The sequence below is a fragment of the Pinus tabuliformis genome, chromosome 1_2 (assembly GCF_031772625.1).
Source record: "Pinus tabuliformis cultivar Carrire ecotype Pingquan chromosome 1_2, CPIR1, whole genome shotgun sequence".
Lineage (NCBI taxonomy): Eukaryota > Viridiplantae > Streptophyta > Pinopsida > Pinales > Pinaceae > Pinus > Pinus tabuliformis.
Window position 1 is genome coordinate 143,849,909 of NC_142298.1, and position 26,967 is coordinate 143,876,875.

At 42.1% G+C, this 26,967-nt stretch overlaps 1 protein-coding gene across 2 annotated transcripts in view; it reads left to right on the plus strand.

Annotated features, from left to right (window-relative positions):
- The window catches only part of HCF244 (NAD(P)-binding Rossmann-fold superfamily protein), a 468,107-nt gene that overhangs the window by 336,294 nt on the left and 104,846 nt on the right, over positions 1-26,967 (plus strand). For both annotated transcript variants that reach the window (XM_089394834.1, XM_089394835.1), the window contains 2 exons: positions 23,484-23,576; positions 23,700-23,795. In XM_089394834.1, the coding sequence (XP_089250960.1) occupies positions 23,484-23,576; positions 23,700-23,795 (189 nt within the window). The remainder of the gene's footprint in view (positions 1-23,483; positions 23,577-23,699; positions 23,796-26,967) is intronic.

Below are 26,967 nucleotides of genomic sequence, written 5' to 3' on the forward strand. Positions count from 1 at the left end.
GGGTCCGTTGATAGATCTCGGATAGATCTTTCTAACGAGATATTGTGCGCGTCAAACGGAGATTGTATGCCAAAGTTACGACCCTGTGAAGTTGATGTCCCAATTTACCCAAACGGGGCCCACAGTTTGGCATTTCATCTTCTAGGGTTAGGTTTTTGGATGTTTAGGGTTTTCCATTGTTCTCAACAATAAATAGACCTTCGAGCCTCATTGTAACATAGTTCTGAGGCATGTAGCCACCACATCTCTTCTCAAAGATAAGCTACCATCACCCTAGCTAGTTTATTTCCATTTCTGTTTGTAAGCATATTTCAGGATTTTACAGTGATGAAATGAAGTATTATTTCTGCTGCATCTCTATATGTATGGTTATATCTGTAATTTGTTGCGTTCCTGTTTAAATCTGGATCACCTCTCGAGGATGAAATTATGTTTCACTTGTCGGGAGCCGTGGGCACCAAACCACAAGTGCACAGCGGGTAAGGCCCCCTACATCGAGGTCTTCTTGGATAGCGACTAGGAGGATGATATGGAGTGGGAGATAGGTGGGGGAGATAGTGAGGTTTAGGCAGAGAGGGGACCACCATCATCACCACCACCACCTGGGGGAGCACCTTTCGCACCATCTAGGGGAGTCCTTACTTCTTTGCCTGGAATTCCCAAATTTTTGACCTTGAGGATTAGAGGCACAGTGCAGGGACAATGTGTCTCAGTCTTGGTAAATAGTGGGGCCACCCACAATTTCATTAATGCCCAGATGGTTTAGAGGCAGGGTATCACTACGAAGGAGTTTGATGGGTTCTCAATTCTGGTACTGGGGGACAGGACTATGCAGTGTACTCGATATGTTCCTGCGTTAACAGTGACCATGGGGAACTACTCAATGACAGATCGTTTCTTTTTTGTGGATGTGTCGGATACCAACGTGGTGATGGGTGTCCAGTGGCTCTACTCCCTTGGTCGGGTTATCATTGATTGGAGGAAACTGGAGATGGAGTTCACCTGGCTGGATGGCAAACTGGTGGTTCTTTGGGGTATGCATTCATATTCTCCACAAATAGTTTCAGTGCATAGGATGGAGGTTGACTTGAGGCATGCAGACATAGCATGGGCGGTGGAGCTGGGGATTTCTGAGCTTGGGGGTAGCCCAAGCCACCACACCCCGACATACAAGCCATCTTGGACAGGTACTCAGTAGTGTTCGGAGACATACCATCAGGGCAGCCACCTAACAGAGGATTTGAGCACACGATTGAGCTAGATCCTGGGGAACAAGTAGTTATCACCACTCCTTATAGGCATCCCAAGGCCTACAAGGATGAGATTGAACGTGCCATTAAGCAGTTGCTGGCGTTGGGGTACATTAGGCCGAGCTCTAGTCCCTTCGCTTCATCAGTTGTTCTGGTGAAGAAGAAGAATGGGACTTTGCACATGTGTATTGAATATAGAGCACTCAACAAGAAGATTTTGAAGAATTGCTACCCGATTCTGTGCATCGATGAGTTGATGGATGAGCTTAAAGGAGCCAAGTACTTCTCTAATATAGATTTGCGCTCGAGGTACCACCAGATCAGGGTGAGGGATTAGGACATCTCCAAGACAGCTTTCAAGTGCCACTATGGGCATTTTGTGTTTTTGGTCATGCCCTTTGGGTTGACCAATGCACCTGCCACTTTTCAGTCGTGCATGAATCATGTGTTCCGTGGGTGTTTGCAGAAGTTTGTACTGGTGTTCTTTGATGACATTTTGATTTATAGCCCGACGTGGGAGAAGCATTTGTAGCGCCTGGAGGTGGTGTTGTGCATTTTAGAGGAGCAACAATTTTACGCCAAGTTGTCCAAGTGTGAGTTTGGGCTGACAGAGATGCTCTACTAGGGGCACATCATTGGCATAGATGGAGTGAGGGTGCATGAGGAGAAGATCAAGGCCATCCGAGATTGGCCAGAGCCTCGAAATGTGACTGATTTGAGGAGCTTTGTAGACATATGCACCTATTATAGGAAGTTCGTAAAGGGCATCTCACAGTTAGCGGCTCCCCTCACAGATCTGATGAAGGTGGAGGATTTTGCATGGACAGGTAGAGTGCAGTCGGCATTTGATCGCCTCAAGGAGCTGATGAGTAGTTGCTGTGAAAATTCTATCACCGCAGCATCTGATTTACTTTTCCTACTTATTCTTCAATAAGTTATTTATGAAATTCCTTAAATAAACATTAAAATAAATTCTGCTGCAGATATCACACCGTAATATAGAAACAAACACATGTGCAAGAATCAACACATTGACACAGATATTTTGGACAATAGTCCCCAGAAAAACCCAATGTGGGAAAACTGGTTCAGCAAGGGAGGATTTTATTATTCAACAATTCTTCAGTACAACAGTGTGCCAAACTGGCTTACGGACAGAGAGAAAAATTTTCCATCACTTCTCCTAGTCCCAGTGTCAGCTTAGTTGACTTCTGTGTGGCTTCCAGACGCTCTGCGTCAGCCCTAGGCCTCTCTGTGTCACTCATGCAGGCCCTCTAGTGACTACGTAGTCTCCTGCTGCCTCTGCATTTGCCTAAAATGCCTTGCGTCTGCCTCTCCTACCTCAGCATTGGTCTCCAGTGGTTGATCCCTTCTCTCTGTTCTGTATTTGTTGCCTCCTGACTGCTCACCAAACCACTAGTTCAAATTTCTCAGCTAACCCCGCTCCAGAAATTGAACTGACTGGTCTCCCTCAGTTTATCCTCCAAGTGACCCTCAAGCCTTCTCTTATACTTTTCTTGTTGACAAATCAACGACTGAGATTAAGTCCCTAATCAACGACTAAGATTAACTTTGGGTTGATCCATGACTTTTGGACCATTCTAACACAGTTTTATATTAATTCACATTAATATTTTATTCTCCCTAAGTTTAGACTTAGGGACTTCATTAAAAATATTAATTATTTTAATATCTCCCAAGCTGTTTAGAATCTGCCCAAACCATTTCCGGGTATTGGAGATTTCATGTGCTTTAGCCTCTCCACCAATTTTTGTGGATAGATCACATCCGATGCTACCCCAAATCAACACTCCCTCTTAGCGAGGACTGTGCTCTAGTAATACTCCTCACTGAGTATCACCTTGATCATTCGGCATCGGTCCCTGTGCTGATGCTAAGTCTCCCTGCCCAACATCCTCTGCACTGTTGCATCTTGTACTGCTGCCCATAGCTCTGCTACTGCCACTGCTGCATCTGTACGACAACTCCCTTTGCATCCGTGCTCTTGTTGGTCCTTTCTCCCAACACTGCATCCGCACTGCAACTCCTGCATCCGTGCTGTTATCACTCCCATTTTTGCTACTGAAACGAGTTCTTTACCATCCCCATCTTTTGCCTGAAGTAGTCAAACTTTGTCCTTCAAAGGGCCTTGGTGAGGATGTTCGCCACCTGTTCTCCTGTAGGAATGTAGCTCAACTATACAGCTCCTCGTTTGACACAGTCCCTGAAAAAGTGACATCGGATATCAATATGCTTCGACCTATCATGAAACAGTGGATTCTCAGAGAGCTTGATGCAACTCTGATTATCACACAATCCTGGTCGCCTCCATATTCCTTCTAAATAGGTTCACAAGCAGTTTTCTAAGCCATATGGCCTCACACGAAGCTGTGCTTGCTGCCATATATTCTGCCTCAGATGAGCTCAGAGCCACGGACTTCTGTTTCCTACTGCACCAGGAGATCATTCCTGATCCAATGTTGAAACAGTACCCAAAGGTACTTTTCCAATGCACTGAACTTCCTGCCCAATCTGTATCAGTAAATCCACTCAATCTGATATCCTTACTCCTGGTGTATAAGAGTCCATAATCGACGGTTCCCTGTAAATACCTGAGAACATGTTTGGCTGCTGCCCAGTGCACCCTCTTCGATTCCACCATGAACTGACTGAGATTGTTTACAGCGTAGCAAATGTCTGGCCTGGTATTGACCAGATACATCAGGGACCCTATGAGCTGCCTGTATAGGGTGGGATCAACATCCTTGTCTTCTGATCAATGTTGTTAAAAGCGCGAGCGGGATTAAATCGGCGCCGGGAATAAAGCGGAAAAAATCGGCAAAAGCGGGAAAAAAGCGCGAAAAAAGCGTTTGGCACAAAAATATTCATTTTTTTTCAATTTTTTTAATATCTAAACCATCTACAACATAAAATAAATACATTGACACATAAATATGATAAAAAAACTAATATATAAGATGTTTAATATCATTTCTAGCGCTAAAATCACACATAACATTGAATCATGTCCTGAATAGTAAGTCCTGAGTCCCAACTCAGCCTCAAAATATCAACAAAAAATATGATAATGTATCTCATCATGTCATAATGTCATATACAATAAAATGAAAGTCTAATCCTATTGATTTCCTCTGCCCCTCTTGCGAGAAAATGTCACAGCTTTCTCTTTCCCTCTAGATGTAGAAGCTGGTGCCTGTGCTGGTGGAAATGGCAGTGGAGTCTGACGTGCTCTAGAAGCTGAAGAACTAGTAGTAGCAGCTACAGGAGGTAGACGGAGACCACGTCCTCTACTGGTGGTAGTGGTAGCCCGGGTAGGCGGTGTCACCTCCTCCTCCTGCTCCTCCTCCTCCACCTGCTCCTCCTCCTGCTCCTGCTCCTCCTCCTCCTCCTCCTCTTCCTCCCCCTCATCCTGCACTAACCAATCATCAGTGGGATCCATGAGAGGCCTCTCGGTCTCAACCCTCCATTCAGCAGTGGTGTCAATCCCATCCAATGAGATGGCATCCATATCAGGTGTCTTCTCTAGTTGCCTCACCCACAATCGAAGATTGTAGTAGACATAGACCATGTCATTAAGTCTATGGGACTCCAACCTGTACAAAGTTCATGAAATAATAATTAATAATTAATATTATAAAAAAAATATTGTTTAATGAATTCAAAAATTTATTTGGAAATTTGCAATATTTTAAATGTTTAAGTGTTAACCTATTGCGCTTCTTGCTGTGTATTTTTTCAAATACACTCCAATTGCGCTCACATCCTGAGGAGCTGCATGTTTGGCTGAGGATGCGTACGGCAAGCTTTTGCAAAAGGGGTACTCTGCCACCATACATCTTCCACCATGCGTCTACAACAAAATTACAAATAAAATTTTAAATAAACATAAGAAAAAAATGGAATTTGAAGAGACAATGAAATTTGAAACAAAGTTACAAAGTACAAACTAAAAAATACCTGGCATTTTAATCGTCCTATCAGTGACAGCCATCTCAAAGCCAAATGTGCCACCTGACATCTTATATGTCTCAATTTGTTTAGAGATCTCTATACGTTGTTCTGGAGATCTCACCATCTTCTGGACACAGGATAATAATCCATCTATGACCTCAGCATCAAAATCAAACCCACATGCATAAGAAAACGCAGGGTTCAGGAAAAGCCCAGCAGCATGAATGGGACGATGGAGTGTGTTGTTCGATCGCTCATCAATCACTTCCCATAGAAGGAGTTGTTTCTGAAACCCATCATCTCCCTTATCATCATAGTAGGACCGAATGGCTTCTTTGGCCCTGTCCATGGCTTCATACAAATAGCCCATTGCGGGCTTCTCACCATCAACCAACCGAAGAACCTTTACCAAAGGTTCAGTAACGGCGCACACCTCCTGCACTCCCGCCCAGAAGTCTTCCTGGTATGAAACTAGTCTGCATACGACCTCTCCTTCTGGTTTGCGGCTCATTGACGAAGCACGCCACTCCTCTGAAAGAAACATTCTCTTCAAATCCCACATAGAATTCAAAAGGGATTGAAGAGATATGAAACTCGTCGCAAACTGTGTAATGGCGGGGCGCACCAACTCTTTGTTGTTGGTGCATCTTCTCATCAAGCTAAGCACAGATGTATGATTGTAAATAAATTTTGTGATGTTTTTTGATGAGTCAACAATATCTTTGACAAAGGGAATTTTCCCTATGTCCTCTAACATCAAATCAACACAATGGGCAGCACAAGGTGTCCAAAATAAAATAGGATGCCTGTCCATAAGCATTCTACCAACAGCAACATAATTTGCAGCATTGTCTGTTATGACTTGGACAACATTTTCTGCACCCACCTCCAAAATAAACACATCCAGCAAATCACATAAAGTTCTTGCATCTTTGATTTGATGAGTTGCATCAATAGATTTGATAAACATAGTCCCCTTGGGACAACTAACCAAGAAGTTTATAAGGGTTCTCCCCTTTTGGTCAGTCCAACCATCTGACATAACAGTGCATCCTCTTTGTGCCCATGATGCCCTAAAATCCTCCAATCTTTGGGTGTGTTGACCTCTACTGGTCAACTACCCATGCAGTGCATCCCGTTTTTCTTGACAGAAAGAAGCAGCACCTGATCAGCATGTCCGTGCCATCCTGCCATCATCAGCAGCTTGATCTTTTTGATTGTAAACCCAGTCTGCATGTATTAATTGTAAATAATCTTAGCAGACATGAGTCATGTATGTATTTTGCCTAGGTGTACCTAACTTTCTGATGATAATCTACGTCCCGGAAGGTTTTTCGTCTCACCGATCCACGGATCGGCAGAGTTTTCCTTCAAACCTGACCCCAAAGCCGGGATTGATTTTGTCATTAGAAACTTTAGGAGAATCCTAGTGTGTTGATCTGCTAGATTATCGTGGTGTCGCAGAGCTGGGTGATTTATGAGGGTCTGTATTAAGTGGGCTTGTCCCCTTGAGATGTAAATTGTAAAAGTCATGATGTAATGTGTCCTGAGGGTCGAGAAATGTTTTAAATCCCCTCATGAGTCCTAAGTCCTAGGTCCTAGGTGATGTTTCCGAAAGCTTAGTTCAGTGATCCATGTTGAATGAATTAAAAAATTAAAAAATGAATAAAAAATAATAAAATAATAAAAAATAATTAAAAAATTAAAAAAATGAAGCTAAAACCCTAACTAATAAAATAATAATATTTTAAGTTAATAAATCGACGGATGAGATCAAGAGATGTCTTGATCCTCATCAACGGTCGAGATCATTTCTACATGGATCACTCGAACTAGCCATTAGGATCATTTCCTTTATATAGGGTCTTAGTGGGTCATTTCAAGGCATCGATCTGTGAGTCAAAGACTGAAGAAGCTCTCTTGTAAATTTGTTTCTGGTTAATAAAGAAGACTTTGGGGTCCATATCTTGCTGGTGTTACTCTCTTGAAATGCTGTGAGATTGTTTTAATTTTCTGCATATGTTATTTTCAGCTGTTAATAATAGCTTTGGTAGAGTATTGTGGGTACAGGTATCTTGCTCACTTGCTAGGGTTTGGGTGCTGTTAGGGTTTCTGAAGTAATGGCAGGTATCTCCATTACTTCCTGAGATCTAGCAGCATTCTTGCCCTCTTTACTGATGGTTGTTTCTGAGCTGTGCAGAAAAACCCTTGCTGAAGAAGATTTGGTGGGCGTTAGGGGAAGTTCTCGGCTGAACCAGCCAACTCCCACAAGCATTTTCTGCTGAGCCCAGTGGATTTGATCCTGGGTCTATCATTCGGTTTTATTTTTCTGATCTGCATGAGAGAATTTCTGAAGTTTTTTCACAGTGACAATCTGAAATTTCTTTTCTTTAAAATTTTCCTGTTCTTATTGTTAAATCTGGCAGTCAGGGGGCCAAGATCTGTAAATTAGTCAGTTGATCTGGGGTTCAAATTCTGTTTATTGCATATATGATGTTAGGGTTTTTCTTTTCTCTTGCAGAAAACAGGCACGTGTGATCCAGAAGAGTCTCGAAGGTTTATTTTATAAAAAAATGTTCATTTGCAGACAAAAGGTGCTTAGATAATCGAATCTGCACAACGGGTGAAATAAAGTAAAAGGAGGCAGCTGTTTTCAATCTATCCCGCATCAGGCAGCAAGTAAATCTCAAATCGACTCAGTAATCTGTCTGTCGACTTCAGCATTGGGCCAATCTTCTCATGCAATCGCTCATACAATCGTAGCTCAATTCCACTGTGCGGTTTTCATACGTGTTAGCTTTCAGAAAATCTGCCGTCGGCTCAGGAGCTTCATCGATTTTTTTTTTGGTGTTACTTTCACGGCCCAGCTCATCTGAAATCGATCCAAGCAAACCAAAGCCACCATCAAATTCTTTCAACGTTTGACAGTTAGCAAAATCGAACTGGGTGGCAAGAAAGAGATAGGGTCTCAATCGAGAGCTCAGGAAGCCTGTTTCCGTCGAAAGCTTTCAGCCGACAAGCCAGAAATCCATTGTACGCAGGCCAGTTTATTTCATTACGCTGACGGTAAATGTATCGAACCAATTGTGACGGTAATGTACGCAGGCCAGTTTTGAGGGTAAGTATCGAACACATTTTGCTGTCATCCGCAGTCTCACCTGTGCTCAAACACGCATACAGTCTCCGAGCCAGGTAAGTATTTTTCGGTGAGTCTTCCACTGCCTGATTTCTCAATCACCCTTCGTCGTCCGATCTGCACAGATAAATAAAGAAATCCTCTGCGGCTAGGGTTACGTCTTGCATTTTCGTTTTGATGCTTTTGATGCGTTTCAGTGCTTTGATGCGTTTCACGTAGGTTGTATTTTTATTTCATGAAAAAGATTGTATATACATTAGATTTTAGATTTCGATATGTAATTTCCTTTTATTTTGATTTATAGTTTGGCCTTTGTTAAATTAGTTTTATGGCTTTAGTTTCGTTTTAGTCTAGGGCTTAGTTTTAGTTTCAATTTTTACTTTAGATTTTTTATTGTATTTTAAATTAAATGTGAAGAGGGTTAAGTGTAGGTTAGCGTAGTTTTTTATATTTAATTAGTTTTTAGATTTAAGTTTGGTTAGATTTTGATTTTTTAGATTTTAATTTCTTAATAAATCGTTTTCTTTGGTTTAGATTTTTAATGTTAGAAATTAGTCTTTTAAATTTAAATTAGATTTTTGATTTGGTTTTTTTTTTTTTTAAAAAAAAAAAAAAAATATAAAATTCAAAAAAAATATAAAATTTTCGTGGAAAATTATTTTTAACAGTCTCAGTGGTTTTCATGTTATATCTTTCATGCTGGGATCTAAGTTTTCAAGCCGAGTTGCGAAATTGATATCTGGTTAATGGTTTATAATTCTCGTGGTATTTTAAGGCATTTATCTTTTAAAATTTTCAGTTGTTGGATATCGTTTTGGTCATTCTAAGAGCATTGTGATTTCGCTGATGATAGATGATTGCTGTTCATGGTCCATATCCTTTTTATATCATTTAACAAGTAATCGTTTTAACCACAATCTCTTAAGGCACTGGTCTGCTAAATTAATCAAATCAATCAAGTGTTTTTTTCATATCGTATCTCGTGTCTCCCAACCAACTGGTCGACAGTTGGTCCCATCATCTCACAGGGTCTACCCCCCTTAGCCGCGGGAGACAGGGTTAAACGGAGAGACCGGGGATCAGAGTGACAGCCCCCGGTCTGAGCGTTGTCGTGCCAATCCGCGCGACAACAGGGTGCAGTCACGCTTTTCATCTTGAAGAAGCCGGCCTCTAAAATCATGATAAGAAGGGATTTTGTACCCCGGGCCAACACTGGCAATAGCATCAACAGCAGGTTGGAAAAATGGATTATTCCTTACAATGCTGAAAGGAATATCACTCCAGAGGAGAAATTTTGCCATCAACCTATCAGCTTGTTCCTTTTCAGTTCTTTTTAGCATTGAACTGATAGTTGGTTGTGAACCAGGTGTGGTTCGAGGAACAAAAAATGATGATGCAGCTACCGGATTGACTGACGCTGCAGTAGAACCAGTGCCACTTGGTCCATTTCCTTCATCTGACCTTCTTAGTTGCCTTTTGAGTTCTTCTTTGGCCTCTCTAGTGTGCTCTAATTCTCCCAATGCTCTCATGGCTCTTTGGATAAGTTCAGGATTTGTATTTATACAGGGCCCCACATCATGTCCAGGGATTTGTGCAAGGTGGTACTTCAACCTGTACACCCCCCCGCGTATCTCCTTTCCACACAACTTGCAATTCAAGTTTTGTCTATCATTCGGAGCTTTAGGTTCACTATATTCCCAGAAAGGATCCAATTTCCTTGGCATGTTTGTTTTTGAATTTTGAATTTGCAAACCTATGGAAAAATAAGGATTAGGAAATAGGAATTTAGGATTACAAATTACAATTTAGCATTTACAAAATTACAAGTTAATTATTTCCAAAATCCCAATTTCCAAACCCAAGTTACCCAACCAAATGGCAAATGCCAAAAAACAATGAAAAAACATAAACAATGTTTAAAAAAAATGAAAAAATAAAAATAAAAAATTGGTTCCCATAGTCATACGAAGTTACCTATCCCAAATCAATGACAAATTACAAAAAATTCTTTAAAAACAATGAAAACAAAAGGAAAATGGTGCCCATATGACGTTTCCCAACCAAAAACAATGAAAAACAAAGTTTTTAAACAAGGAAAACAAAAAAAAATTAATTTACATACCGTTTTTATGGACAAATTGGTGATCTTGTCTTGGATTTCTCCTAAAAACACTTGGATTCGCTCCCAAAGTGGACCCAAACCCTTCAGCTCTTCTCCTCAAGGCTTCTCCTCCTCCTCCGCGCGGCGACAGTCAGAAATGACAAATTAAAAATCGATTTTCATAACTTATAACCCCGCTGCCCGCGCCCTCGGCGCTTTTTTCGATTTAAAGCGCGCTTTTTTCGAAAAAAGCGCGCTTTTTTGAAAAAAGCGCGTTTTTTTCGGAAAAAAGCGCTATAAAAAAAACTGGCGCTTTTTTCCTATAAAACGCGGGTTTTATTCGGCAAAGGCAAAAACACGCGCGTTTTTGAAAAAAGCGCGATTAAATCGCGCTTTTAACAACACTGCTTCTGATGCATCAATCTTTTTCTGGTTGGTGATCATAGGAGTAGCCATGGGTCTATAGTCCTCCATCCCGAATCTCTTCAGGATTTCGGTAGCATATCTCCCTTGCCCAAGGAAGATCTCTCCCTTTTGTTGCCAAACTTCCAACCATAGGAAATAATGCATTCATCCCAAATCCTTCATATCGAATTCTATGGCTAGATTCTTCTTGCAGTCCCCGATGAGCCTGGATGATCCTGTCAAAAAGAGATCATCTACATACAATACTAAGATTAGCGGCTCATTCTCTACAACCAGATAGTAGAGATTTGGATCTGCGTCACTCTTGACAAATCCCATCTTCTGCAAGTAGCCATCGATTCAACCATACCATGCTCTAGGTGCCTGTTTCAACCCATACAAGGCTTTCTTCAACTTGCATACATGAGACTTCTTCTCATGTGTCTCAAAGCCCTCTGGTTGTTCAATGTATACCTCTTCTTCTATTACCCCGTTCAGAAAAGTCGTTTTGACATCCATCTGATGAATCTCCCATCCCATCTGAGCTGCAAGAGATATCATGGTCCTAATAGACGTATACCTGGCTACTAGGGCGAAGGTCTCCTCGTAGTCAATTCCTTCCTTTTGAGCATACCCCTTAGCCACAAACTTGGCCTTGTATTTCTCAACACTGTCGTCTGCAGTGTATTTGATCTTGTAGATCCATCTCGAACCTACCACCGATCTTTCTTGAGGCCTTGGCACTACCTCCCAAACATCATTCACCATTATGGATTTGTACTCCTCTACCATCGTGTCTAGCCAAACCTGATGTTGAGCTGCCTCCTTGAAACTGGCAGGCTCCCCATCTTGAGCTACTAATGTCTGTTATCTATTTGGTTGTTTTCGCTTCCTCTTATTGTTTCTTGGTGCACCGATGAAGTCCTTTGCATCTTGCAGAATCTGACAAAGTTCCTTGCTAGTTCTTCCTCTCCCAGCAGGTGCTTCTGTTAGCTCCTCCTCCTCATCCTGAGAATCTTCCTGACCTGAGGAAGAATTTTTTACTTCCGATGGTTGAAGAGGCTTAACCAGCAACTCCTCTTTTGACTGCTCCTCAGAAGGCATCTCACGAGATTTTCTGAAAGCCCTGTCCTCCATGAACTTTACATCTTGTCGAACTACTACCTTCCTGCTCCCTGGAAGGTAGATTCTGTATGCCTTAGTGTTCTCACTATATCCCACCAGATATCCCTTTTTCGCAGTTTGATCCAGCTTCTTCCTCTTTTCCTATGGTATGCAGCAATATGCTAAACTCCCAAATATCTGGAAAAGACTGACTTCAGGTGTCTTCCCTATTAAAACTTTCTCTGGAGTAATCTTGCCCAATGCCCGATGAGGAGTCCTGTTCTGAACATAGACTGCTGTGTTGCATGCTTCCGCCCACAGGAATTTTGGCATATCCTGATCATACATCATGGCCTTAGCTGCTTCTACTATAGTCTTGTTCTTTCTTTCTGCTACTCCATTCTGCTCTAGATTGTAGGGAGCTATTCATTCTCTTTGGATGCCCTCCTTAGCGCAAAAATCAATTTTGTCTTTATTGACATACTCTCCACCATTATCTGAGCAGAAAACTTTTATTTTCTTCCCAGTCAGATTCTCCACCAGAGCCTTGAACTCTTTGAATCGACAAAAAACCTCGTCCTTGGTTTTTAGAAAATAAATCCAAGTTTTCCTTGAGTGGTCATTAATGAAGGTAAGGAAATACTTGGCACCACTGAGAGCTTTGACGCACATAGGTCTGCAGATATTTGAGTGTATCAATCCTAGTACACTCTTGGCCCTGTGTTTGTTCCTAGGAAATGCTGCCTTGGCATAATTTCCTAGAGCACATCCTCGGCATACATCATCTCATTCCGTACTCAGATTCAAAACTCTTTTACAATGCTCTTGAGAATTCTCAGAGCTCCATGGTGCAAATGACCCATTCTTCTATGCCATAGTCCATTCAAGTCCTTGTCTCCATGACGCCTATTAGTACCATTGGTGATTCTAGTTGTAATCTATACAACCTGTTACTTTTGATCCCGATCTGCACTTTCTTTTTCCAGCTTAGGTGTTTGACATATACCTTCTCCTTGATGAAGTAGACGTCATAGCCCTTTCCTTGAAGTTGCGACACAGAAAGTAAGTTCATCTCCAATCCTGGTACATGCAGCACATTTGTAGCACGGAACCGTTCTCTTGATTCTGTTTGAAAAACTATGGTACCCTTCCCAACTGGAGTACACTTTCCCTTGTTCCCCATGGTGATCTGAAAGTTCATCTTCTCTTCTTGATATTCTGAGAAACATTCCCTGATTCCCGTCATATGCCACAAGGCTCCACTCTCTATATACCACACTTTTGATGATGCAGAACTAGTCTTACAAGCCACTTCTTCTTCCAACCTGGAAGCCAACATAGAGAAATCGAAGTCTCTTTCTCTTGTGCAATCTTCTGAAAATATGTGCGAGTCCCCTGATGTGGATGCCTCTGCGTCGTGGTCTCGACCCATAACTGATTTTCCCTTCCTGTCTCTGATTACTCGCTCTGATACCATGTGAAAATTTCAATCACTACAACATCTGATTTACTTTTCCTACTTATTCTTCAATAAGTTATTTATGAAATTCCTTCAAAAACATTAAAATAAATTCTGCTGCAGATATCACACCGTAATACAGAAACAAACACATGTACAAGAATCAACACATTGACACATATATTTTAGACAATAGTCCCCGGAAAAACCCAATGTGGGAAAACCAGTGTAGCAAGGGAGGATTTTATTATTCAACAATTCTTCAGTACAACAAGGTGCCACACTGGCTTACCCACACAGAGAAAAATTCTCCAGCACTTCTAGTCCTAGCGTTAGCTTAGCTGACCTCTGCATGGCTGCCAGACACTCTGCATCAGCGCCTGCTTGACTATGTTAGCCCTGGGCCTCTCTGCGTCACCCATGCAAGCCGTCTAGTGACTGTGTAGTCTCCTGCTACCTTTGCGTCTGCCTGAAATGCCCTGCGTCTACCCCTCTTGCCTCAGCGTTGGTCTTCAGTGGTTGATCCCTTCTCTCTGTTCCGTATTTTCTGCCTCCTGACTGCTCACCAAACCACTAGTTCGAATTTCTCAGCTAACCCTGCTCCAGAAATTGAACTGATTGGTCTCCCTTAGTGTATCCTCCAAGTGACCCTTAAGCCTCCTCTTATACTTTTCTTGTTGGCAAATTGACGGTCGAGATTAAGTCCCTAATCAATGACTAAGATTAACTCTGGCTTGATCCATGACTTTTGGACCCTTCTAACACAGTATTATATTAATTCACATTAATATTTTATTTTCCGTAAGTTTAGACTTAGGGACTTCATTAAAAATATTAATTATTTTAATATCTCCCAAACTGTTTAGAATCTCCCCAAACCATTTCTGGGTATTGGAGATCTCATGTGCTTTAGCCTCTCCACCAATGTTCGTGGCTAGAGCCCATCCGATGCTACCCCAAATCAACAGTTTCTTAGTTTTGGCACTCCTAGATTTCACTCAGTGGTTCACCTTGGAGTGCGATGCATCAAGTGAGGGGGTTGGCGCAGTTTTATCTCAGGAGGGACACCCCATCGCTTTTGAGAGCCAGAAGCTCCTTTTGTGTGAGAGGTCATATTCTATTTATGACAAGGAGATGTTGGCCAAATTCTGACAATATTTGGTGGGCAATAGGTTTTGGGTGAAGACTAATCACAATAGTCTTCGCCATTTGATGGGGCAGCTGGGCCTCAGTGATAGGCAACAGAGTGTGTCAGGAAGGTGCAGGCCTATGACTTTGATATTGAGTCTGTCAAGGGAAAAAACAATGATGTAGTAGATGCATTATCCGCCCGCAACACTTTCACTCAAACCCCCTGTTTGGTGGCTGCCCTGGTGATATGTCTTCAAAAACTACCGGAATCTATCCAGTATAGTCTGTATGTCTAGATGTGGTGGCTTGGTCTGTCCCCCAGCCTTTGAAAACCTCAGCTCTACTGCCCATGCGATGTCCCCATGCCTCAAATCGGCCTCCATCTTGTGGGCTGAGACTGTTTGTGGAAGATATAAATGCATGCCCCAAAGAACTACTAGCTTACCATCCGGCCCGATAAACTCCATCTCGAGTTTCCTCCAGTGAGTGGTGACTCGACCAAGGGAATACAACCATTGGACACCCATCACCACATTGGTATCTACTACATCCACTATGAAGAAATGATTTATCATCAAGTAGTTCCCCATCGTCACTGTCAAAGAGGGAACATATGAGTGCACTGTTTTGTTCTGTTCCCTGGCACCACAAGAAAAAACCCTTCAAAAACTTTTGTGGTGATGTCCCTCCTCTGAACCATCTGAGCATCAATGAAGTTGTGGGTAGCCCCATTGTCCACTAGGACCGAGACACAATTCCCCTACATTGTGCCTTTGATCCTCATCGTCAGAAATTTGGGGGCCCCACACAAGGAAGCAAGGACTCTCCCAAATGGTGCGAAAGAGGCTCCTCCATGTGGTGGTGGTGGTGGTGGTCCCCTCTGTCAGACCCGCACTGTCTTACCCACCATACTCCAGCTCCACATCATCCTCTTGATCACTATCCGAAAATACCTCAATATAATGGGCTTTGCCCGTCGTGCACCCATGGCTCCCGACAAGTAAAGCATAGTTTCCTCCTCCTGAGGTCCCTCCTAGTCTCCTTATCTAGCTACCCACGTCCCTGGGCTGCTCTTTGTGTTGGTGGTCTAGTATCTCTTCCCTTCTGATGGTAGGGAGTTGTTGACGGTGTTGGACCTGCCAACATGTCAAGGGGATCTCCTCGGTAAGAAGTCCCAATTAGACCTCAGACCGTTTAGTGTAGGAGTCCCAACAGTGGGTCGTAAGGTAATGTCTTAACCGTAATGTTGCAAAGAGGCAAGTAAGATAACTATGTCAGTAGCAAGGGTGTGATTGATGCAGCGAGTCAAGGAAGGTGTATGAGAGGTTCCAACACTTCGAAGGGAGAGGAAGGTGAAGGTGAGTTCTAGGTTGAAAGGGATCAGTCCCAACTCAGCTAGGAACACAGAACACAAAGGACATGCACAACTTCTATCGGAGCAGTCCATTCGGATGTGGCAGTCACAACATACAAGGTAAGATAACACGAACAACACTCACGGATTAGTCTGAGACGAGTGTGACGGTTGTTATAACAAGTTTCATGTGAAAGGTCTGTCTGATGTCCGGTAGAGCAGTCGACACGAACGGTAACAACATTAACAACATATGCAACACATTAACAACAAGATTCATATAATTGCATACAAATCAGTTCATACACAAGTATGTAAGTTAAACAAGATATATCATTAAGGCAACAGGAGCAATCCAACTACAATAACAACATATGCATGAAAATGTGTTGGCTCTTATTATATAAAGAAGTGGAAGTCACAATCATACAATACACCAAGTAAACCTGCTAGCCCCAACAATGGAACGTTACAGTCACATCTGCCTGCTCCTCCAAAGAGATGTACTAGCTCCGTGCAGTGGAGAAGTCAAGTTGCGTTACAATATTGTCCAAGCTTTCTTCAAGATAGTCTTAGTAGAAGCTTGGCTGACCAAAAAGCCTATACAATGAATTATGAGGGACTATTTATAGCAAAGGGTGGGGTGACCCTTGACATTTCCTTTTGTGGTAGTTCAACAGTACTTCAACTACCCTCATGACTCTTCACCTACTCTATGACTGTTACATCCAACCAATTGACACTTGACTTACACTTGACATGACTCAACATTACAATGCATATGTACTCATGTGAGACAACATGGCACTGACACTCGGTCTACTGTGATGAGACCAAATCTTTGACACGCTTGTGATGGTGAAGGTGGTGAGCTGATGCCAAGCTTGGTCGTCTGTGATGGTGTGCATGCACCTCATGGTGACATCTTGTTGAAGCGAATTGTTGCCTCCGTTGCAACCGGTGCATTGGTTCGGCCCCTTCATCCACCTCGTCTGCTAACATGCGCATGGTCTTCTTAGGTACGGTTGAACTGGCAACACACTGATGCATAGTGTTTGTGCTGATCTTTAAGTGTGTGCTGGTGGTCATGCACATCAACTTGCCGAAATACATGTTCAGCCCCAGTTAGACTTGCTTCTTGTCTTCGACTTGGTGAGTGTGTTGAATGGGTTGGATTGCATGCGTGCGCTCAACGACATGCATGCTACTAAATCCCTTGCAAGCGATCAACAACACTGCGCACCATGTCTGCTCTGTGTCAACTGCTGGGATGGATCCTTAACTTGTACTGGTGCAGTTTCATTTGTGAGTGCATGTCACGCCCACTGCTGTTCTTGTTCCTGCTGCAACTCATTTGTTTGTCCGTGTAGCTTCATGTTTTTCCTGAGTTGCTGCTTCAGCACATCCAACTCCTCCTTTGTTCCATCTTCTACCTTCGTGCGATCTTCATGTCGTGTCGTCACTTCATAGCCAGAGTCTCCAAAGTTGCTTTCATCATCAATGGACCTGCTTGAGCTTGCAACCTTGTTCCACCTCTATGTTGTCAACAACCCTCCTCTTGCATTCGTTGCATTTGGTATGCTGTCTTCAGCTGTTGTTCATGATGTTGCTTGTTGTGATGCTGCTGCTATCATATCTTGATGTCCTTGTCTACGAACAACTTGATGTCTTCGTGGGTAGGCAAGTCCATGGACACTTGATCGACTGCATCTCCATGCGTGCTCTGAATGGTGTCTTCGTCTCTACTCTCCTCGAAAACATTGTACCTGTACCGCTGAGAGGCAGATGAACACCTGTGATACCTGGACATGGCAACACTCATAGCAAGCAATCTTTTATTCGAAAACCAAAATGAACATGAGAACTGACTTGCAACATACGTGGGTGAATGATCATGAAGGTTGCGCAATTTTGGCCGAGAGGTCGGGAGACCGACTGCTAAGACTGCACAAGGCATAGTCTGGGCTGCTGGGAGACTGACTGACTACTGGAACTGTGCAATGCATAGTCTAGTCTGGCTGCTGACTGCTGGGATTGCGCAATGCGCAATTCTAGTTGGGAAGGACTGTTGGCCCAGGGACATATTTGCGCAATTTCTTGGGCCAAGCAGCCACTGTCCTCTAGAAATGCTTAAAATAGTCCTAGAGTCCAGTGTTGCGCAGGAATGCGCAAATCTGGAGAGGAAGTGAGCCTTGCTTTCCCAGATTGCGCAATGCAGCCTAGGTGAAGGCAGAGCCCGGGCCAAGGTTGGCTCGACTCGCCGACGGGCAACTGAAAGCAAGTCAATGAATGCATGGCGACACTAAGTGATAGCAGAAGTGATTGACAGTGCATGAAAAACATGAACGAAAGATTCGGCAAACAGATCAACATGCATGTGGGTGAGGCAGTTCGCCGGTTGGGTGAGGCAGTTTGCCAATTGGGCGAACGTCCGTGCAAAAAGTTTCATGCATGCGACAATAGTGAGATAGCAACAAAAACTGAAACATAGCTAAAACAAGCTAGTATACATGTAAACGACAGCAAGCGCTTAAATAAACCAAGCAAACAATACTCATACAAGCGAAAACCCAAAAAGCGATAGAAATGCAACACAAGGCATGGGAAGCGGACTTATCACAAAACAGCTGAGCTAAATGTGCTGACTGCTCCTAGATGTGATGTGGGATGTTAGAGCTACAAGGTTGATGTGAGGAATGAGCTCTGTAGCGTCTGGTTGATGAGTTTTGATAACATCGAGGTTGTGATGCACATGGGACAAATCTAGGGGAAGCAACACTTGGTGGGAGGTTTCTGAATTGCTCCTTGCATGTAACCTCTAACTACTAAACTTAGATCCTTGAAACAAGGGATGCCTTTGCATGCTGTTTTGGGAGAAACAACCCATGCATGCAAGTCTGTTTTGCTTAGTCCCGGAGGGAACCGGTCAACTGAGGTGCACATGCAAGAGACTGCTTGACTACTGGAGAAAAATGAGCATTTCTAGCTGGGAGTTGGGTTGGCTGCCTAGGAGATTTGCGCAATTTATGGGCAGAGTAGCTGACTGCTGCCCAAATTTGCACAAATCCTAGGCTGAACAGCCTGTTGCTGGGAAAATTTGCGCAAATCCTGCTGGGAGGGTTGGCGACAGGATTGCGCAATCCTGGAGCCCAGTAGGCTGTCAGAGAGGATTGCGCAATTTCTGGAGGGAAGGCTGGTTTCCCTCCAAAAATGCGCAATTTTTAAGGGGAAGCTGCTCAGCCTGCAACTGGACCAAGTCCGGGTGAGCAACTTGTGAAGGGAAAAGATCAAACTGTGATCGACAAGCTACATTTGAGCAAGAAAGACATTGAAGCTTGAGGACTTGACGAAGCGAGGCAAGCTACTGTGTAAGGTTGGTAGGGAGGCTCCAAAATAGGCTAAGGCAAAATTTTGGAGGGTGGTTGTAGTCGCTACAATAGGAATGCATGTAGGAATGGGTGCCCGGGTCTTGCGAATGGCCCCTTGCAAGTCTCTAGCACATGTCACGGCCTCCTGCAGCGTAGAGGGTCTGCGTGACTTCACCAGTCCACGTTGTGGCTCGAGGAATCCCTCAATAAATGTGTACACCCTCCTAGCGTCTGATAAATCCGGCACCATAAATGAGACTCTCAAAAACTCTGATATGTATTGCTCTAGATGACCTGTTTGTCTGAGTTGGGTCAGCCCCTTGAATTGAGCCTCCAAATCCCTTTGATCAAAGCGCTCCATCACTCTCCTAGTGAAATCCTCATAGGAAGTCATGTTCGCATGCCCCAGAATAGACAAGCCATGAAATCACCAGTCGTGTGCCTCCCCCTTCAAGTGTAGCGTAGCCATTTTAATGGCTTCCACCTCCGTCATCCTGTTGAGCTAGAAATAAGTTTCCATCTTCTCCACCCAGGCACGCACTGTGCACTTGGTCGTGTCATCATATGTAGGGAAGTACATCCTCCCAATAGTACGCTGCAATTCAAAGTTCTGTGTGCCTTGACCTCCATAATTTCTGCCCTTCTCATTTTGCTTGAGCTGGCAATGGTCTCTAAAAGATAGGGCTGCCTTGAATTCCTTCCCCATGGATTGCCACTCCCTAAAATACTCCCCCATGGGCTCCGATCCACCCATCTCACTAGGTGTTGATGGCAAGAAAGATGGCAGCGTAGTCCTAGTTGGCCCACCTGAGGCTGGTGGGTGAGTATTTGGTGAAGGGTGGTCATACTATTCAGAGGCCCCAAAAGTCTCCCCAAATAGAAAATCTCGATGGATGCTTTGATCCCGATTCTGTTGTTTGATCTAATTCAGCATCTCCTTCTGCCCCTTTGCTAAATCATTGAGGGGCTTCAAGAGGCTGTTGAAGTCCATATCCTCCTTACTCCTAGGCTCCACCATATCCTCTACTACCACTGCCTTCCCATGCTCCTCAATGTTTGGTGTAATCTCTAACTCCGTCTCTTGGCTCCAGTACCTCTATCTCTTGTAGGTGATATTCTGCCTGTCCTCCTCACTCATAGGAAAATCTCCCACGGCTGAGCCAAGATCTGGGCTCTGATACCAATGTAATGTTCCTAATTAGGAAAAACAATGTTATGCAAAGAAAACATCAAATTTACACTGCTGAGAATTTCAAACTTTAGCATGTACCCATGAAAAACCAGAAATGTAGAAGCAACTAAGTCATTTTATTAAAAACTGGAGCAAGAGTACGAATGTATGGAAGTAATGCACCTGTGCTTGCCTCAAAGGCAAGTAGAGAAAATCCCAGGTGGATAAATATGAAGCCCGGATGCTGCTGTCAATTGCCCAAGTATTGCTCTGCGCTGCCCCAACAATTCTACATTTTCTGCTGGAAAGAAATAGCTGGAATCCCCTCCTCTGTGCTCAGAAATTTCTGCAAAATTACCTCCAAGCAAAACCCACCAAAACCTAGAAATGGTTTGGCTTAATCCTGACTTCCGAAAATTGACCCCCAAAGGCCCTACACTCTCAACTAGCTGCTGAAATACGTTGTCTGTCAATGCACCAGCAAACCTCCCCAAAAAGACCCCAAAAAGGCTGCAATCCATTCCACAAATATTATCCTTATTTCTCCCGGCAAGTTCCAGCGACAATGAGCAAACTCCTCACTCACACATGTGCCCAATGACACCCTTCTGCACAGGCCCAGGAGCAGCAAACTCACTCCAGGAAATAGTTGTCTCCTCCAACTCCTAAACTCCCAAAAGGCCTGCAAAATACTTGAGCTCCCTTATCCTAATTTCCTTTGGCAATTTCTCCCTAAAAGAGCACTGAAATGACTCCCTCAAGAGGCTCTCTTGCATCCTCCAGAAATACTCACTGACTGGCAAATCTGAATGCAAATGCAGAAAAATTCACTGTAAGTCTCCTTCGGATTGGTGTGAAAGAACCTCTCTAGGGTGGCACTCGAAGTCCCTAGAAGAAGGGTGAGTTCACCGCTTGGAGAACTCGTTTTGAACAACAAGTGACCTGGCTAAGCAGCTCGAGCCACTAAGTTAAGTTTGATATGCCAAAAGATGCAAATGAAGTTGAGCTCCCTCCTTTTATAATTCCGTGGGTCTTCCTTCCCACGTGGGCCCCTCCACTAAGCAATTCGAATTCCCTCCTAAGCATTTCGAACCAAAGGCTAAGGTGAAGTGTGTTTTCATTGTGTGGGTGGCCCCCACACTCCACTAACAAAAAAATATGATTCTCCTTTTAACTCCCAAGTCTTTTATCAAAATTTGAGTGGGTCCCATAGCCTCCAAAATTGTGGGAATTATTCCTGTTCCAGAATAATTTAGGAAGGGCCATTTACAATTAGCCAGGGCCAAAACCTCTCTAATCTTGAGAGGAAAAGCCACTGATTTCATCTTCTTATAGAATCTTCAATTGATGAATTCCAAGACCAAGGCCCTTGACTAACAACCCCTCCAAGACCAAGTCAACCCTTGTTTGAAGATGCTGCAACTTTTCCTTCTTTCCTCACCCTCGATCCTGCAACTCAGTCTGAAGTTTTCAGTCTCTTTCTTTGCAATTTTTGGCTCCCTGAAAGTGACTACAATTTCCCACGTGTGACCGAATTAGGGCTACTTAAGCCCTCCTTCTTCGCTTGACTTAGGGCTATATTCCTTGTGAATTCGACCTTCAATATAGGTCCTTTTCTTGCCTTGATTCGACCCTCTTGTGATGACTGTAATTCGGGCTTACAACAGATACAAACCCTAATCTCCTCGCAGTGAACAGAAAGTAACCCAGAAACAGATCTGTAATTGCTTCCCTCTTCCTTCGACCTTGATCTTCTCTTCTTTGCTTGGATGTGAGGCTTCTTCTTCGTCCTTCTTATTGAACTTGTTGTGTGTGTGATGATCTCCCTTGAATGAGGTCGAGTACCCTATATATAGGCTTCTCCCCATGCTTGTAGGCCGACTTGACTTGATCCTAGGCCGACATGTCATCTTGGTGTAGGCTTATTGCTTCATTTGAAGGCCGACTTGCTTGTAGCACTTGGACTTGGTCTTGGAGGGTCTTTTGACTCTTACAATGACTCAAATAAATATGTAACATGCCCAAGAAGGGTCTCTCATACATGACAAAGACTCAATTGACTTTATGACTTAATGACCAATCCTAATAGCTCACAATGGGAGCTTGATCTATATAAAATAAAATTCCTTGAGCATGAAACCCATGACTCAAGCATAGAAATAATTTCATTTTTCTTTTTTAACATCAATTACATAAAATCATGATTACATATGTCATTATGAAGACCGAACCTAGTTACATATTCCAACACCTCTTAGGCCATACAATCCTCTCTAAGGCAGGCAATTCTTTTGTAGTCCTTCCAAATGTAACATCATTTCCCAGATTTGGCTCATGGATTCCCCCCCTTCTCATGCAAGTGTGAAATTAGGCTTAGGAGTGAAATTATAAGTGTCAAGAATAAGATAAAAGTATTTACATCTCTTTTCCCTTCTCCCTTTTAACTAAGTTAACTTTAGTGGTCATTTTTCGAGTCCTTCCCCTTCTCCAATGCTTCCTAAGCTTTAGGACGAGGTGGTCATTCTCACTGAGAGATGAGCTCTTTCCCTTGAGTGTGTTTCATCATTTTTCCATTAATATCAATGCATATGCAAGTTGCAACATTATCAACATAAATCAAGAGCAGCATAAGGAGATACACTCACATACATGTTATTCAACAAGTGATATCCAACAATATCATGACAACGACTAACCACACTAAACCATTATCAAAGAATACCATTGTCGCATAGTCATTATCAAGAATATCAATACGAAACAATAAAAACAAGGAATATCAATTCTCACGGCAATCCAGGCAATCACGTAAAATTCATTCATAACAAATCATCAACAAAAGAAAGCAACAAAGGGATGATGGGTCGAGAACACAATCTCCTTATCAGTCAAAACTAAAAATAATGAGCCAAACATCAGGATGTTATAGAAGGCATCGCTGAAGTACGTGACATACCATTATCTAAATTAGGTTTTTATTTAAATATGTACATGTGCCTTTTTCTGATTGGCCAAAATTTTCACTTGTTCAGGGTTTAATTGGGCAATATGCAGTACCAATATTGGAAGAGAAGGCTGTGTGGGGAACTGATGCACCAACACGTATAGCTTACATGGATACCCAGGTGACATTTTTTGTTGATAATAGCTGGTCATCCTTTTCTTCCAGGTTATTTGACCAAGTCGGTGGACTTTTACATGGGTTTTCTGTTGGTATTTGCTCTAAGAATATTACTCTGCTATGACAGGATATAGCTAGAATGACATTAACAGCAATTCGTACTGAAAAGACAGACAAGAAATTTTTGACTTTTGCTGGACCTCGTGCTTGGACCACTGCGGAGGTATCAACTAAGTATTTTATTAGCAAAATATCTTTAGCATGCATTGACATTTAACCATTTCCATATGTTTGTAGCACGTTAGAACTAGGATGCCAGTTGTAATGGTGAATATAAAGTGTAAATTGTCCATATAAGGAGAAAAGAAAATGAGGACAAATTAGTTACATAGAAATGTCTAGTTTATAGATAATGAAAAATTAGATGAAGTGAAAGGTCAAGAGTAAAATGGAAAATACCACATACATGTAATTTGTGACTTCTCTTATTCTTAATTCACATGATAAAATTCGCTATCATTCCTTTGCATATAGTGAGATCCAATGTCATGTTCAATTCTTCATAAGAACATGGTATGAGAGAATATTTTCAAATTGATGGAGGTTGAAATGAGTGTTGTGGGTGAAGTACAGGGCTTAATTCGGTAAATAATGTTTATTTAGCCTTTATTCTGTCAAAGTTTGAGATTTTATCAGTGTTGCCTAATTTTGCAAGATTTAATATATTGGAAGTTTACACAAGAATAGAGGGGTAGTTTATAGCCACTGGAGGCCACATTCCATGTCTGTGATTATGCAAACAGTTAGAGGGACACTAGAAAAAATTTCATTGTTCTTGGAGACTGGTTCATGAGAAGAGAAACTAACATGAGGCATCAAAGATTTGGAGTATTAACACTCCAAGAATAATAAATTTTGGAATCATAAATTTTTGAATAATAGTTACTTTATGTTAATGATATATGACCTGCGTAGCATTAAGTGTTTAGATTGGAATATAGGTGGTTAAACCACTGTGACCTCCCAGGGGTGTTATAATTATATTATATATGATGATTATGTTGTGCGTGAGAGAGTTTTTTTCTTCAGCATTAATGATGAGATTCAATCTTTATCATTTCTCTCCACCTTCACACTTCTTTTGTATATGTGCAAGAACCCTAAATTTCTTCAAGACTCTTTATTCATGACTGTCACATTTGTACAAGAATGTCATGAATGGAATAGCAAAACGTGAACAGTTGTGGAGTGTTGTACCAACAATCGATTCATCCCATTGGATTAATTACTATGTGAAGTGTTAAGACATTGAGAATCATGGCCTACAATGAAATTGTAAGCGGAAGAATGCAATAAGATCCGTTGAAAACGTTGTAGCAGCTGTAAGAAATGCGAAGGACATGAAGGCAAGTGTTGGGTTCTATAAAAACTGTTGAAACAAAGAAGACAAAAATACTGGTGAAAAATTTGAAGGCTGAGGCATTGAGAATGTTGTCGAAAGAAAATGCAAACAGGGTGGTGACATCTGAAGGTGGAAAACAAATGCGGATTTGAAAGCACTGAGGAATGAAAGAAAAGGTTTTTATTTTTCCTTTTTTATTTAAATAATTTCATATTTTTTCTAATGTTGTGATCAAATAATTGGATTATATAGGTTCTTCAAATCGACCCTTATAGGCATGGTTGGAAGTGTGATAAAAGGGGCTGGAGAGTATTTTGCCATTTTGGTAGATAAAGGTGTTTTCAACCCAAATTGTTTTAATTTGTGTCCCAGATAGAAAATTTAAGCTTTGTAAAGTGCTGGAATCTACAAAACGAGGGTATCCTGTGATGTTCTTTTTTCTGGTGCTCCTTGTGGATGGACTTTCAGGGTTGTAGGCAGATAGGTCACAGGTGTAGGCTTACTTCATCAACAGGCCCAAGGGATTTTGGAGATGTTTCATGGGGTTTTGAGGAGTTTCAATGAGATCCGATGGCATTCACTTGGCATATTCCATCGTCTACACAGATTGTCTTTCATTCCGTTGCATTCTGGCAACTTTTGAGAAATAGGGTTATTATTGGGACTAAATTAATTACGCTTAAAGTGGCATTCTGAGTGGCATAGTTGATGGAACCCCTTAGTGTAATAGCTCATTGGAACCAAAACGCAAATATCTACAGGATGGGATGGTTAGAAGCGATTTTTAGTGACCTGAGGAGGCATGGTGGCCAATTGAAAATTTTCCCACATTAAAAAAATATTTTAATTGAAATAAAAAGAGGGAAATGTGTTCAATGACTAAAATAATAATAAAATAGGAGGTTCTAGAGGGGTCCATTCGCTTTATGAAAGAGGAGGAGGAGGCCATTGGGGGGACATCTTGGATTTGATCTTTCTTCTTGTATGAGAGGTTTGAGAACCCGGTTCTCTACTTCATTTGTAGCCCCAGGACGAAACCCTCGAGTGATTTAGTGAGATTGGGTGAGTACCCATCTCCCCTTGGTGAATTCATCTAGAATTCATAGGAGAGCATAGCAACGAAATTTCAAATCAGTTTTGGAGGGCCAACACAACATTGGAACATATTCTTGAGGATAGTTTTCTATCTCAGCTATTTTTTTGAATCCCTTTTCTTGCATACTAACACACCTAATAGGGTTTGATAATGATCCTCCCATACCTAAACTTGGCAAGTTGCATGAAGTTATAAGATAATGTGAGGTTTCAAGAAAATACATAATGTGATATCCCTGATGGCTTTTACATTGGACATGACTCATTTTTTTATGTTGCATTGATTCTTGTACATACATTGGGTGGTCATGCTTTTGGAGCCCCCCTTGATGATGAAGCTCACATAGACATGATCCTTTGTATGGCATCGATGATGTTTTCTTCCACTCTTTATTGAAATTGTTCTACTTTTCTTGGAGAGAAATAGATCTTTGGATGACTATCCACCCTTATGGAGACATCTTACAACTCATATGAGATGAAACATTGCACCTTGGAGATTCTAATATTCTAGCTAGATAAATACAATGAATATAAAAAACATGAACTAAGCTACAACAGATAAGTTTAACATACAAGTTGAAACTCAACACATGCAAATAAAATCAAAACACCATTGAGTAGGAACAATAATTCTGGGCCATTTTATTATAAATTGCATGTCGATCCTTGTACAAAATGAAGTAGAATGAGTGCACCTGGGCTTGCTACAACAAGCATGCAAAACCCAGGTGAACAAGAGAGAAACTCCCCACTGAAACTGGCTCATTTGTTGTATGCTCTACCTAGAAAATAATTGTTGTTGCTTCTGTTGGCAAACTGTGATTTGGGCCCTCAAATCTGCCCCAAAATTTTTGCAAAATTAGAAACGCGTGTTGATTTGGGGTAGCATCGTATG